This window comes from Scleropages formosus, chromosome 7 (genome assembly GCF_900964775.1).
Source record: "Scleropages formosus chromosome 7, fSclFor1.1, whole genome shotgun sequence".
Lineage (NCBI taxonomy): Eukaryota > Metazoa > Chordata > Actinopteri > Osteoglossiformes > Osteoglossidae > Scleropages > Scleropages formosus.
Window position 1 is genome coordinate 27,555,310 of NC_041812.1, and position 15,878 is coordinate 27,571,187.

The 15,878-nt window shown below is 40.7% G+C and overlaps 1 protein-coding gene across 1 annotated transcript; it reads left to right on the forward strand.

Annotated features, from left to right (window-relative positions):
- The first annotated feature begins 587 nt into the window (after positions 1-587).
- Positions 588-11,800, forward strand: parp16 (poly (ADP-ribose) polymerase family, member 16). Its single transcript, XM_018746759.2, has 8 exons — positions 588-909; positions 1,544-1,623; positions 4,257-4,468; positions 5,239-5,376; positions 5,532-5,738; positions 6,045-6,216; positions 9,303-9,447; positions 9,899-11,800. The coding sequence occupies exons 1-8, from the start codon at positions 845-847 to the stop codon at positions 10,032-10,034; spliced, it is 1,155 nt and encodes a 384-aa protein (XP_018602275.2). The 5' UTR covers positions 588-844; the 3' UTR covers positions 10,035-11,800.
- The last annotated feature ends 4,078 nt before the right edge of the window (positions 11,801-15,878 follow it).

The window sequence follows — 15,878 nt, forward strand, 5'->3', positions numbered from 1 at the left end:
TTTGGACAAAAATTTACACTTAACTGTGTGATATTTGGCTAATAAGACAATGAGGTTGATTATATGGTACCTATTGTCATCTCTCATATGTGTGAAATCCAAGCAAAAAATTAAAGGAGAAATCAAAGACAAACCAAGTTTCCTCTTAAGAAGGTCCAACCAGAATTTCTAGGCGTGCCCATAGAACCAAAATACATGAAGAGCTTTTTCCGAGACACCTTCACAAAATGAGCACCTAGTGTCAATGTCTTTTTTAAGTCTTTGGGTGAAGCATGTACTTGGGTAAATTTTATTAATTCATTTATAGGAAATCTCATTTTATTGGTCAAAAGAAACACCAAGGCTAAAGTCCACACCTTTTTTTCCAAGAGACATTATCAAAAGATCTATTCCAATATGGCACTGTAACATGGAACAAGGCCTGGATCCTGCTGTCATATCTGTGAAGACTGAGTGAGTCTATGAACAAAGTGACACCCTCTCCCAGTCACATGACAACATCTCTGGTATACCTGCGCAGGCAGGTCCAGAGACTATTTTTCCTTGGGTCCTACACCTGCTCCACAGGCACATCCACAGACAGCATTTTTTTCAGGGTTTACTCTTTTTCACAGGCATCTCCGCGGACAGCTTTCACTGGGTCTCACTCTTTTTTATAGGCATATCCACGGACAGCTTTCTTGGGTCTTAATATTTGTGACAGGCGAATACACAGTGGGTGTAGAGCTAATTGATGAGGTCTTGCGCAGTCCTTATTGATTATAATATTGTTTCATTTTAAATTTAATATTGGCATGGCAGTTTTTAGGATTTATTTTCTGAATAAAGATTTTAATCATTGGAAATGATGAATGGAGAAATTTTTACCTGTCGAATTGGGCAGTGTGTGGAACTAGACATCTGCTGCTGGTAATTGATTAATTAATTTAATTCTGATCCGTAAATCCCTCTGGCGAATCCGGTTGTTACTCCTCGTGAAAGAATCTGTTTTTCACACAGTCCTTCAGAAATAATAACAGAGCGATTCGCTTTCTGTTTCAAAATGAAGTTACCATCTTACCTTTATCATGTCACTGCATTGGAATACCGGCTTTTATCAAAGTATCATAGAGAAAGTTTGCCTGCTGCCTCACAAAACCTTGTTTGTTAAAAAAAAGTAAGGAATTCTGTTTTAAGATTACAGCATACACAAATACTACCTGGTAAAACATTTCCTGAAAAAAATTAAAGATGGGATAGATGTAAATTGTTCTTTTTGTAAACATCCACCCAGAAAACTGCTTCACTTTTTCTGGCACTGCTTTTATACCAAAAAGCTATGGAGAGATGTCATTATTGATAAATTGTAGGATTTTACTTTGCTTTATGTATCTGTACCGTTCGGATTATGACAACGAGAAACATATTATTAATTTATAATTAACTATCTTAGCCAAATATCATACACAGCTCCAGATTTACAAACAAAAAAATTCTAAGAATTTAAACAGTACATAACATTTGATTGCTTATTTAGAAAAAAACGCCTTACTGTTTTCAACAGGCACATCCACGGACAGCTATCCTTGCTTCTTACTCCTGTGCCGGACAAGTCCATGTCCGGAGCTGTCGGGGAGCCTGCAGGTGAGTTACAGTGACCAGCATAACATCGACGTATGTGCTTATCGTTGTTGCCTGTTTATCTGTAAGCTGCAGTAGTTACATATTCTGTATTTGCAGCATTGTGTACTGTCAAAATTATCTGGTTTGTAGTCAGAGAAAATATCGTTTTCTGAAAAAAACTAAAAAGTATTTCATTTACTCACTGTCATGAGACTAAGAGCATTGATTGAAATATGACAAGTCGATACGGGCATTGTCTTTACTACTGCCGCAGTGAGAAATGCAAATGGACTTGTGCGCCTACGTTCTAGTGACGTGTTGTGAGGTAATACACGTGTGTTTTCATTCGGAGCATCCGGCGCTGACGTTGCCGTACTTCAGCTCGTGTTCGCTTTTGCGCTGACTGAGTTCCAACTTTGTGGCATTTGTTCAACGCTGAAGTTAATTTGAACCTCCGTTCCAAAGGAAAGGAGACGATAGAAGATGTTACGCAGCGAGTTTAGCGAGTGCACGGAGGAACGGGCTCTTCTCGGGGCGCAACGATGAGGAGCACACGGCTATCAACACGAGTTAGTTTACACGCGCAATGAGTCGCAACAGAACACTGCTGCGCGCCTCGAATGCAATGAATGTAACACAAACAGTGTTGAAGTGAAAAGACGTGCAGCGGGGCTTTTTCCGCCATAAAGAAACAAGAGAAAACGTCGTTAACTTAATCATGTGGAGCGAGCGATGCGAATGCTTCTCAAGATGCTAGACGTTTGACTTAATCGATCTTTGTAACCTACATTATTATTATACACAGATACAATATACAGTATATACAACCCGTGGCAAAAATTATGGAATCACCACACTTTTGAGGATGTTCACACAGCTTTTTTACGTTGTAGCAAATAAACAAATCACAGAGAGAACACAAAACAATTTTTGTTTAATAGCTGAATAGTCTGGGTTCATTAAACATACCTCAAACAAATTATTTTAATTAATGGCAATGTTTTTTTCAAATCAAGTAGAAATAAAAATTATGGAATCACTCAATGTTAAGGAAAAAAATGATGGAATTTGGTATTTGCATTTTTAAAACAGACACAAGTCAAAAAATACAAATTAGTCTGCAGTTAGAGAGCTTACTGAGCTTAACAAGCTGTTGGACTTGACTAATTGAAAGGAAACATGGCCCCAACAAGAGAGTTGTCAACAGAAACAATGGAAAGGATAATAAAACTTCTTCAAGAAGGAAATCCAACACGGAGTGTGGCAAAAGAAGTCGGCTGTTTCCAGTCAGCTGTGTCTAAAATTTGGTGCAAGTATAAACAAAATGGGAAGATAGTAAAAGGAAAACATACGGGTAGACCAAGGAAGACGTCAAAGCGTCAGAATAGAAAACTGAAAGCAATATGCCTTGAAAATAGAAAATGCACAACAAAACAAATGAAAAACATATGGACGGAAACTGGAGTCAATGTTTGTGACAGAACTGTAAGAAATCGGCTGAAAGAACTGGGATTCACATATAGAAAAGCCAAACGAAAACCAGCACTAACACCTAAACAGAAGAAAACAAGGTTACAGTGGGCTAAAGAAAGGCAATTGTGGAGTGTGGATGACTGGATGAAAGTGATATTCAGTGATGAATCACAAATCTGCACTGGCCAAGGCAGTGATGCTGGAACTTTTGTCTGGTGCCGTTCTAATGAGACATATAAAGATGACTGCCTCAAGAAAACAATCAGATTTCCCCAGTCATTTATGATATGGGGGTTGCATGTCAGGTAAAGGACCAGGTGAGATGGCAATCATGACCTCAGCAGTCAATGCCCAGGTGAGCATTGAAATTTTGGACATTTTTCTCATTGCATCAGTAGAAAATAGGTTTGGGGATGAAGTAATTTTTCAGGATGATAATGTATCTTGCCACAGAGCAAAGAGTGTTAAAGCTTTTCTTCAGGAAAGGCATATCAACTCAATGACATGGCCAGCAAACAGTCCAGATCTCAATCTGATTGAAAATTTATGGTGGAAATTGAAAAAAACTGGTCCATGACAAGGCTCCATCCCACAAAGCTGATCTGTTAACGGCTATTCAAGAAAGCTGGAACCAGATTGATGAAGAATATTGTTTTTCCTTAGTGAAGTCAATGCCTCAAAGAATCCAGGCCATCGTAAAAGCCCAAGGAGGAAAGACAAAGTATTGATTGTATTTTTTTGTTGATGATTCCATATTTTTTTCCTTAACATTGCTTCCATCATTTTTTCCTCTACTTGATTTGGAAAAAAAATTGCCATTAATTAATTAATTTGTTTGAGGTATGTTCAACAAAGCCAGAATGTCCAGCTACAACACAAAACATTTTTTGTTTAATATCTGTGATTTATTTGCTATGAAGTAAAAAAAAAAAAAAAAAAAAAAGTTGGGTAAACATGCTCAAAGTGTGGTGATTCCATAATTTTTACCAGGGGTTGTATAATCTTAATATGTGTAATTAAATCATGTAGCTATACTTGCATAATGCATTCATCATCTAATCGTCAGTCGCTCATTGATTCTCGCTCCTTGTTTTTGTCGCTGTGAGCCAGACCTCCAAGCCACATGATTCATGATAACAGCAGATGACACTTGAGTTTGTTTCCTTTGTCCCGCTGTCCAGTACCCGGAATGCAACAGCAGCACCCGCCGCCTTCGCTTGCGCCGGCCACCGTCCGCGAGCTCGTGCGCTCGTGCCTGCGCCGGGACCCCGTGGCCGCAGACCTGCGATGCAGCCTCTTCGTTGCAGCCGCCCAGAGCTACAAGCGCGACTCGGTCTTGCGGCCCTTCCCCCCGCGCTATGTCTTCGAGGACAACAAGGAGTTTGATGCGCTGGTGAGTTCACTGGATGGTAACAAGCCAGGTACAACACAGCGTGCACGCAATCCTTACATAACAGGCTTATACGGTTATTTCGAATGTCCATTATTTCTCTCAAAATTTTATCTTGCTGGTCATTCAATGTTAGACGTTTTTTCTGTCACACACTCACTACCATTAAGAGATTGTGGAGTGTAGGATCTCTGTGGTCAAGAGTCTAACCTGAAAGCATAGGACATGAGACAGGGTACATCCTGGATAAAGACATTTTGATATTTTCGCTCATGGATGTTCATGATAGAAAGAAATAGTTTGCAAGATGACCACTGACAGCTTTCACTATGCAATGCAGACAGGCATCTTACGGTTTAAGTGCTGTGTAGTGACAGTGGGTAGTGTAGTGATAAGAGCTACCACCTTGTACTTGAATGACCCAGGTTCAAATGCCTTTTGCTGATGTAGTATCCTTTAGCAGGGTACTAACCCTTACTCCAGTAAAAAAAAGAAAAAAAAAAAGTATCCAGATGTGTAAATGCGTGAAACATTTTAAGCAACTTAACACTGCAGGTTGCTTTAGAGAAAAGCATCAGCTAAATTAATAACACTACTAATAATGATAATAGTAATAATAGTACTGAATCTGCTGTTTTAGTTGTGATATTGGTTGAGATTATTAGTAATGGTCACTCTCCCGTGTTACTTTGTGCTAAGCATAATTAAGTTTCTGTACATAGTTAAATGAATTTGTGTTTTGTTAACTGCATGCCTGTGTGACTGCACCGTAGCTGGCAGACATGAGCTCCATGCCAGGAATGAGGGAGCTTGTGCGTCTGGGACCGGGGGAGGGAGAGAATCACCTGGCCCTGGCTCATTGGATCCTGTCCTCCAAGAACTTTGCTGTGAAGACGCTGCAGAGGGATGAGGTAAGGGTAGTCAGGAAGCGGTTACCAGTAGTCACCTTGGAAGCAGTACTTGGCTTCAAACAACACCGACATGATTGGGTTCAAGATTCATCTCTTTCCTGTTTACCAAATTTTGCCGTTGACCTCTGTCATCCTTCCTTGTTCGACTGTGCCAGTACACAAGAATTCGGGACCTGACAGAGTGTGATGGGACATCCATCCCAGTCCCAGACTTCCTTTTTGAACTGGAGTACTGCGACCAAATGAATGCCAAGTTTGAGAAGACAAGGGGTGGGCGTGACCTCCTGTATGCCTTTCATGGCAGCCGCCTGGAGAACTTCCACTCCATCATTCACAACGGTTTACACTGCCACCTCAACAAGGCCTGTGCTCTCATTGTTTACTTCTGCAGTATAGTAGTGATTTCAAGAAAACAAACTTATACCTCTGACTTTTATTAGGATGTACAGTATCGGAGGTATATTTTGGCTCATGTTTGTTATCCATGAGTTCTTTTAAGCATGTGTAAATGTAAAAGTGAGTTATTCCCAGCTTCAGTCAGGTAGTACTATTGCACATAAGTTAAAATGAGGCAGTGTGTAACATAATGGTAAGTTGGAGTATTAGCACTAGCGCCTCTGAGTGTTTAGTGTTCACTGGGAGGTGAATGGACTTCTTCTGCTTTACAGACCTCACTGTTTGGTGAAGGCACTTACCTCACCAGTGACCTCAGCCTTGCTGTCCTCTACAGTCCCCATGGCAACGGATGGCGGGAAAGTCTTTTAGGACCACTGCTAAGCTGTGTTGCAGTTTGTGAAATCATAGACCACCCCGATGTAAAATGCCAGGTGAAGAGGAAAGGTAAGGCTTTGACCAGACACACACAAACACAATTAGGAAAAACACTTAGCTCCAGCCTTGTACTTGTAGTGTATCTGACATCTGGATCTGAATTGCTCCAGTAAAAATGTCCAACTTTTGCATTTCAGGGAATGGCACACCAAAGTAATTATATGGTTTTAGGGCTGATGCTGCAGTTTATATACATACAAATCCCTTTATTGATGTTTTCAGACTTAATGTAGTGGACAGATTTTATGAAATTTGAAGTTGATGAGTTGTTAATGGATTTTAAGATGGAGGCTGTTGAGTGTTTTTGATGTATTATGATTATTGGAGGGTCCAAACCACACTCTTGGTTGTCGTTCTCTATCGCCCTCCTGGCTGCTTCCTGGATGACCTTCACATCTTGTCGAGCTGTCTCACGGAGACATCATCCAGTTGATTTTGCTGGGAGATTTCAACCTTCATGTCAGGGCCATTCATGCAAGCAGCCTAGTATCACTCCTGCAGTCCTTTGACCTCTCTATGTCCCAGTCCTCTGTTACTCTCAAGGCCAGGAGTCACTTCGGCCTTGTTTTCTTTGAAAACTGTGGCTTTCCTATCCTGTCCGTTACTGCGCTGCATGTCTCTGACCATTTCTTCATCTGCTTCCGGCCCTGCATCAATGCTACCAACCCCTGTGTTGCCTCTGCACCCTCTGTCACTTTCTGCTTCAAATTAAAATCTCTCTTGCCCTCTTCCTCCCCACTGCAGTACTAACCCCTCTCCCCTCTACTGCACAATTCTCAGCTATCCACAGACAATGCTACCACTGTCTTACTGTCCATCCTGTCTACCTGTCTAGACTCTCTCTGTCCTCAAACATCCAGACCAGCATATCCCAGTTCCACCCCATGAATATGAGATGCACTATATGCCAACAGGACCATACTCCGAGCTGCATAATGACTCTACGCAGTATCAGATGCTCTCTAGTCAGCTATAATGGTCTCTCTCTCCTCAGTCCTCATCCTCCTCAACCTGTCTGCAGCATTTGACACTTTTAATCACCGGATTTTACTCTCCTCTCTTGGACAGCTTGACATAAAAGAAGCAGCACTAAAATGGTTTGAGACCTGCTTATCAGGTAGATCTTACCAAGTGGCCCGGTATGGCTCTCAGTTATCTTCATAGCCTCACTCAACTGGTGTTCCTTAGAGCTCAGTGCTGAGCCCCCACTGTTCTCAATCTACACTTTTTCATAGTGTAGCGTGATCGCCTCCAGTGGATTTTGCTGCCTGCCATTCCTATGCCCTTCTTTCCTTACACATTGTTGGTTGCTTCTCGGACAATTCTGTCTGGATGTTTGATCTCCACCTGCAGCTCTCCAAACAGAGATCCTTCACCTCCAAGCCAGTCCATCCTGTTGAGAACGCTGTCAAACTGGACACTCACTTCTCTCATATTTCATTGGCTAAGAGCCTGGGTGTAACTGACTCAAGTCTTTCATCATATTGAATCCAGGATAGAATTGCTCTCGTATATAAAGTGCATTCAGCAATGATTCAGACCCCTTCACGTTTTTTTTATGTTGCAGCCTTATGCCAAAATCATTTACATTTATTTTTCCGTCATCAATATACACCCAATACCCTATAATTGGAAAGTGAAAACAGAATTTTAGAAATTTTTGCAAATTTATAAAAAATAAAAAGCTGATATCACATCGCCATACAGTACTATGCAAAAGTTTTAGGCACTTGGTTGGGGGAAAAAGCGGTAACGTGAGAATGCTTCTAAAAATGTTGCTCTTAATGAACTTCCTACAAAGGTTACTAACCATCAGTTGTCAGTAACCACTTGTCCCAAGCGGGGTCGCGGCAGGTTTGGCCAGGTCCTGCTCTCTGGTGGGTCTGGGGGTCGAGTCCTGCTTTGGGGTGCCTTGCGATGGACTGGTGTCCCGTCCTGGGTGTGTCCTCTTGCACCCTGTGTATCCGGGTTAGGCTCCCGTTTGCTGCGGCCCTGGTTGGGATAAGGGGTTTCAGACTGTGTGTGTACTTTCTTTCTTTAACGACATACAAAACCCTTACTGCAATACTGTAACTTTTTGCAAAAGCAATGCTTATAAATCTAAAATATGCTCTTTCCCATTGACACTAATGCAGAAGACATTAAATAACTGTCTAAAACAAATATTTTTGTGAAACATCTAAGTGCTTAAGACTTTTGCACAGTACTGTAAGTATTCAAAACTTTTACTTAGTTGAAGCACCTTTGACAGCACTGCAACTTCTGGTCTTATCCATGGTGATATCCCACCAGGACTTCAGCGACTCTCTCCTGTCTTTCCTTCTGGCCTCTACCATTAAACTTTTCCAGCTGGTACAGAATGCTGCTTCAAGAGTTGTTTTGACCTACCAAAGCGTTCCCATGTACGCCCACTCTTGATCTCTTTCCAGTGTCTTGCTATAGCTGCTTGCATTAAGTTCAAGACTCTGGTTACTGCCTACAGTACTATCAACAGATCTACTCTCTACCTACAAGACCTGATTGCTAACTACACCCCAACTAGACTTGTATGCTCCTCCACCTCTGCCCGCTTGGTGCTCCCACACACAAAAGGTCCAAAATCAGAAGTGCAAAGTTTTTTTTGGCTCTGGCTTCAATGTGGTAGAATGACTTCTCCCTCTCACTCAGAACTGCTCAATCTGTCTACATTTAAGAACAGTCTTAAAACCGCTTCTGCCCTCATCTCCCATGTGCTCAAAAAATGTGTATGTCATCTGTTTAATACTTCAGCAAGAAAAAACCAATATGCTTCTACTCATAATGTATGCTACAGTTGTATGTGACAAATTTACTTTACTCAAGAATCGTGTCTGCATCCAAATGTCTCATCCTGCTAGTGAAATGCACTTTTTGTATTCTCTGAAATGAACGTCGCTTTGTAGAAAAGCATCTTAAGTGAATAAATGTAAATTTTTTTTTTTTTTTTTTTTTTTTTTGTAGTTTGAATTTGTGTCCTTTAAGTACTTGATCGCAGTTTAAGAAAGTTTAAAAAAAAAAAAAAAAAAAAAACTAGTGGATATAACAGTAACACCAGAAATGTCATTGCTGGGCTTTAGACTCGGATAGCATCGACCGACAGAGGGCAAGGGTGAAGAACAGTGAAGGAGGGGAGGTTCCACAGAAGTATTTTGTGGTCACAAACAATCAGCTGCTCAGAGTGAAGTACCTGCTTGTGTACTCCCAGAAGCGTCACCATGCCAGGTAAGTTCTGGTGCAGCTGTGTGTGGGGTGGGGGGGCAGCAAAAGTAGAAATGTTCCATTTCTGTGTCATTGCTGCCTGTAGCCTTGACAGGTCTGCAGTTTTTATTTTGACCTACCTGGAGGTAGGCAGTAGCATGGTAGACTGTAATAAAGCCTCTTGAACATGTACATGATGACATTGGTTCACTTTTTTTCATGAAGAAGATAATGGAAATTGTTGGTTTTGTCTTCTGTTAGTGGTTTTTCATTAGTTCATTTATATAAAAGTTTTGCTTTTACAAAGTCACTGTTAAAGAGCTCAAAGCGTATAGTGTATTATTTAGGTACCTTACAAAATGTACCTAATGATATTGTTTTTTGCTGTGCGTAACTTCCGATGCTGCAGCGTTGTTTTGCTCCCTTTTCCTGCCAGTGTGACCTATTCGTGTGTGTGCCTGTGTGTGATTTTTAGGCATGCACCGGGAACCTCGTGGTTTGTCCGACACCACTTCGCCATCATGATGAGCCTCTATTTACTGTTGCTTGTGCTCATCGGTGCCTTCAACTCTGCTACCTTCCAGTCCTTTTGGCACAGACTCTTTCGCTGATGGAGACCTTCTAAGGCCCTCTTCCCCTGCCCACCATGTTCCTTCCCACACAAAGTGCCTTCGCTTTTATCCACAAGCAAAACGGCCAGGGGTATGTCATTCCTCCTCCTTCCTAATTCATGGGAAGGAGATCATTCTCTGCCTTATTTGCCCCACTGTATTTGTGGATGTTTGCATGTGCAGTCAGTGGTGTTGGTCTACCTTTTCATGAATTCCACATTGTTGTCGCATGGAAACATCTTTCACACAAAATGTGTAATTCTTTTTGAACTTTTTATAGCTGCTTATGTCATTCCTCTTCAGGTAATGCACTACTCAAATTGGACGGAAACTGTAATTTGTCACCATATTGTAATTGGGGATGATTTTACCAGTCCCTTTGTGTCCCTTAAGGAGTTTTACTCCTTTGAATGTTGGTTTGGTCTGTGCTGTTTGTGGAGCATAAGATATTTCTTTAATTTGTCAAGCTGTATTGAGCTATATGTGTTTAAACCATAAAGGCACTGTCCGGACTTGTCCACAAAGACCGTGAATCCTGTGCTGATATTCTAGACCTGGCCATTTGTCCTGGCTTCAGTAGAAATTCTCCAGAGTTTTCTGCAAAGGAAACAAATGGAGTACTAGTGGCATTTCTTTTAGCATATTTTAGAATGATATAAAGTTGTGCACATTGCAACTAAATGCTTTCATCATTATCTTTGTAAGTCCAGAATTTTCAGATCACATAGTGCTCTTAAATGACTGGAAGATGGCTGAGAAATCAATTATTGTAAATTTGTTCTTACCAGGTAGTTTGTCATGCTGTAGGGTCGCTTTTGTATCAAAATCATAAGACTTTTGGGAGAGACAAATTTTGTATTGATTCCTCTGTTTACTCTATTGCCACACTTCAGTATCATGCATTTGATTTAAAAATAGCAAATACTTGTTAGTCATGTGAATGTTTTTTTGTCATTGTTTTTTGTTATAATACCAGATTCATTGTAATGTATATACATTTTACACTGATTCTGTCAGTGTTACTGGTGGATTCCTGCATTGTGTAACTTGTAAAATTAGGGAAACAGCGGAGATGGTATGTACCCTCATACATTGTTAGATTATGTCTCCAGTTTGCAAGGTTTTGGTCATGCTTTTTTCATTGCTTAAGTTTGTCTGCTACTGCTTATCAAACAAATGTTTTTCCATTCTACGGACTGTTATACATTAGAGCACCCTTATACGTGATTAAAGCAGTTTAGTGCACTACTTCTCTCAGAATGCAGTTTCTCTCTTGTGTTGTCAAAGTATACAGTTCATAAACAGTTTAAAAAGAGGGTCAAAAATTTTGATTTTTTTTGGCTTGGTGTTGCAATGACTGTAATTTTCTTGTGTTGTATAAGAAAAAAAATTCCTGGATGGTTCCAGGATGAAATGAAGAAATCCTCCGCACTTCAGCCTCTGAAGGCTGATAGACTGAACTTGTGACCGAGAGGCTGTTGAACACTCCCCTATAAAGTCTCTGTTGCAGCAATAATTAAGGTCATTAGCAAGATTAGCTTCTGTAAATCTTAATGTGTGAAAATGGACTTGGTGTAAAATTGTCCTTTCCTTTGAATAATGATCTGTGCTCAGCAAGGTTGTGGGTGTCCTGAGTGTAAAGAGTATAAAGTTTGGTGTAGCAGGTAACAGCTGTTAAAATAAATCCATGAAATCAGTTTCTATGAAATTGGGGCTGGTTTTACATGGTTAAATGTTTGTCTGACCATAAGTAGTACCAATCATAGAACTTTGGTTCTAATTTTTTTTTTTTTTTTTAATGCAGAGAGTAAACCACTGTTTCAAGTCCCACTTTCTGCTCAATATGTTGAATAATGACACAGGAATTGTTACATAGTTCAAATGGCTATTAAAAAGGTATATCACAGCTTGTTACATATTGGAGAAGCCAAAAAGTATTAGTAGGGTTCAGCATAAAACTTTTATGACAATTGTTCAAAAGTGACTTGGAACTTCAGTCATTTCTTATTGTAGCACGCAGTGCTCTGGGTTCAGATGGGGCAAAGCAGGATGCACATTCATGATCAATGTTTATTAGAACACCAGCACACAGCAAGAGGTTTTGGAACCAATATGAGGGGGGGGAAAAAAAAAAAAAAACACCCTCTTGGTCCAAGGACCCCTTTTCTTCAAGGACCCGCACTTCAAGCCAGCTTTTCCAGCCTGTTTAGCCTTTTTTAAGCTTTCCATAACCTTTCACACTGTCCAATAGACACTCACCCCCTTAATCCGTCTGTTCCCACAGCGGTTGAACAGCTATTTTACATATTTCCCACAATTCCCAACTATTCACAATGAATATCTCTTCCCACTCAAATATCACACTAAGTAATGCAGGTCATTTCATTATTATCTCGTTTCTTATTGAAAGATGCTGATTTGGTTGTCATTTGAACAATTAGTATTTCTTCTCTTGCAGTACAGGTATTTGTAATAACTCTTTTTGGAGCATCTTTATAAACAACTTGTTACTCAGTAACCAGCCTCCTTGCCCCAGTAAGGTTGTCCTAAGTGGTCACAGGGCAGTGTGTACAATAGGTGTTCAGTTAAATGTGTGTGTGTGCGTGTGAGAGATAGAACAACTTTTGCTGGACCACCTGAGCAGCCTTCACAGAGGCAACTGATCTGATCTCTCCCTTCAGTTAGAATTTGGATCCGCTTTTCAGGATGTTGAAACCCCACCCCAATGTAGCAAGTGTGTGAGCTTCATTTTGTACAGGTGTAGATGTTTATTTTGTAGATTGCAAACTATGGTAACACACAGGAAAATGGACAGTAGTAGTGCCTATTTAATAGGTGGTAGTATCATTGTAATTTTTTAAACAATTTTTCAAAATTATTTTACCACTGGTCACACATTTTTTCAACCTCAGTAATTATAATGGAAAAAACAATAGTAAAAAACTAAATTTGACTTTAAACATTGCTATGTTTTAGTGTGATTTAAGTCCTGTACCCACTTTAGGGTTCACTTTCCTTTCTGTAGACATCCAGCTACAGAACACATGAAATATCCCTCAGTGTTACTCTAATAAACTAAATTAACAGTTTTCACTTTATAGAACATTTATAGAAAATCCTCTTCTGTAGCTTGTGTACACATTTTTGGTCGTCTCTGGTGGTGGCAGAGCCATTTAGGGCCAATATGCAACATGCTACATAAAGGCCCCCACCTTTAGGTTTTGGTGACACATGTCTGGGTGGTGCATTCTGGACAGCTGACTGGGAACACACTTGCCAAAGTGCTTCACAGGTGTGGTCATCATGGCCACAGCTCTGTGTGCACCTGGGATGCTGGAGCACCAGGCAGCTAGAGCAAGATGTGTGCTGGCAGGACCCATGGCATACGTGCTTCTCCAGGGCCACAGACCTGCGGAGGATGGCTTAAGTTAGCAGGGTTACAAGTTGCCTGAGGGTAGAAACAGGGTGCCTTTGATTTCATTCACCTGGCAGACCAAGTCTCGGAGGGGTGCTCCTGGCAGTACTTCCAGGTGCATTCTGGGTGGCGGGTCTCTAACCGTAGAGGGTCTTGCACTGCCCAGAACGGTGACACCTTCACTGAAGTCTTTGTTAGAATCATTGATGTATTCGTTCTTTTTGGGGGATGGAAAACAAGTTGAAAGACAAGATGGAAAACTGAAGTAGTATCACAAACTGAACAGAAAGTATCACACACCACTGCTTTTCTTTTCATTAAGTGTCCCTTATCTTTGACTTGGTGGGCCAGTGTGTACAGTATGTGATTTCTGAGCTCTTCAAACTCCTGAAATGCCTTATATACAGGTGCCCACCCATACCTACCCTATAGTAGAGTAAATGGTCAGTTGCAGTTTGATATTATAACGTCCTATGGAAAGATCACTAGTGTTTGGCTTTTTAAAATTTTGTAAATCCTATACCAGCTGGAGATTGTAAAATAATTGAAGCATTAATTACAGGTGCAATTTAGATAGACTCAATTTGTAACATTAGTTTCTGTAGTAGTAGCTATATTGAATTCAGTTTAAATGCAACTATTTATTCATGATTGCTTCATTTGACAGCTATATTGTATAAACCTATCCCATAGAGTTGGTGGAGTTTTACCTTCTCTGCAAATCTCCCGATGCTCTCTGTTTGTCTCGCCTTCTAGGGGGTCCTGGAAGACACACAACAGTCCCTTGTCACATTTTCCCACGTGGTCCCAGGCTCCTCCACCACTCTCCCCAGTGGTTCGGGCACAGACAGGGCAGCAGCCACACAACCCCATGGTCAGACCGCCCTTACGCTGCAGGCGGAGGGCACGATGCAGGGAACAGTGGATGTTCTTACAGGGTGGGCAGTGAAGCTCATGCAGGGTCTGTTCTCTGGGCCTGGTGGCCCCTGTACCCCCCACACGGTGCTGCAGCAGGAGCATGGGCACTGCTGTCAGAAGAAACACTTGAGAGGCTGTCAGAATCATTGCTTGCATGTTAACCTGTGGCTGGAAGCAGACCTGCTGCCTCCTTTTATACACCTGATACCTCATGCATTTATGATTCTCGACTCCCACCTCCACAAAAATGCCACTAGCAGTTAATGGATAATGTTTTCTTTTTTTAAAAAAGGAGTCATTGTTACTTATCAACAAGTATTATCTTCAGTCTGTGTTTTTGCTTTTCCAAGGGTTCTTCATCTGAACAATTTTCGATTAGTTTGAACAGTATGAATAAGAGCCCTGTGACGTGGCTCATGTGACTCCCAAAGTGGGGGGGGGGGCAATTCTTTGTTATAATAAGTGATTTCCCATTAGATAAGATTAAGTCCTCACTGTGTCTGCACAGTGGTAATAAAAAAAAATTGATTTACCTATGGCAGTGCCCTTAACATTCACGGACACACCTCAGACACTGGTGTGTAGTCCTTACTTGGACCAACACAGATAGCTGCCAAATTGTCCCTGAAATTACTACTTTTATAATACAGTATTATACAATTGTTGAAACAAATTAGGCTGGTAAAGAATTTCATAATTTGCCTGTTGGAATTAGAAAATGTTCTACCTAAAATGATTTTAAAAAATAAAAGAACACTGATATATGAGCAAATAGCTATTCTCTGTTCAAATGTACCTTCCTGAAAGTTGCTCAGCTGTTTGCATTTATGTCTGTGGAACTCTTTCCATGACCAGATTATAATCCATGCTTGTGTAGAAGTCCGATGGTGTTAATGTGTACAGTACTGTAACCAATAATGAATGACTGTCTGATGACTAGGTACACGGTGTAATTCTAATGGTGATGCAACATAAGGTAAAAATGGACATGTAAATTAACCCAGAACCATATGACAAGAAACCAGCCGGGTAGAAAAAAGAAACTACACTGATTTCCGAAAGTTTTTTGTCATACCTTTAGATGTTATCACTTGCTTCATTGATCTGGGAGTAAGGAAATCTCTTGAACTTCCATGTGTAAATCATTTTCTAACTTAAAAGTATTGAGAAAACCAGCGAGTTGTTTGAGTAAACTAGATTTTCCCAAGTGGTCAGTCTTGCTCCTGGAGGCCTGCAGCACCTCAAGCTTTTTCTCATCCTTGGTGCTGAAATATTGGTATTACAACCATCAGTCAATGATGTGATCAGTGACAAAACTCAATGAATGGGAATGTTGAAGTGACAACAGTACAAACCCCTCTGGACAGACACTTTCACATAGACCCCTAGCTACAGTTAAACAATTAGTTGCCATGATTCCCCTATTTAAGGCCCTTCTAATCACAGTAACAGAACTTCTCCTGGAGTAAGAGATGGCAGGGTTAAGGAATTTGTCTCCACCTACTGTTCTG

What these genes read in the sequence shown, in the direction of transcription:
- parp16 (XM_018746759.2), top strand. Translation starts at nt 845, where the DNA reads ATGATGAATGGAGAAATTTTTACCTGTCGAATTGGGCAGTGTGTGGAA. An exon ending in GAACTAGACATCTGCTGCTG is followed by an intron (nt 910 to 1,543) that starts GTAATTGATTAA and finishes TGTTTTCAACAG; the next exon opens with GCACATCCACGGACAGCTAT. An exon ending in CAGAAGCGTCACCATGCCAG is followed by an intron (nt 9,448 to 9,898) that starts GTAAGTTCTGGT and finishes TGTGATTTTTAG; the next exon opens with GCATGCACCGGGAACCTCGT.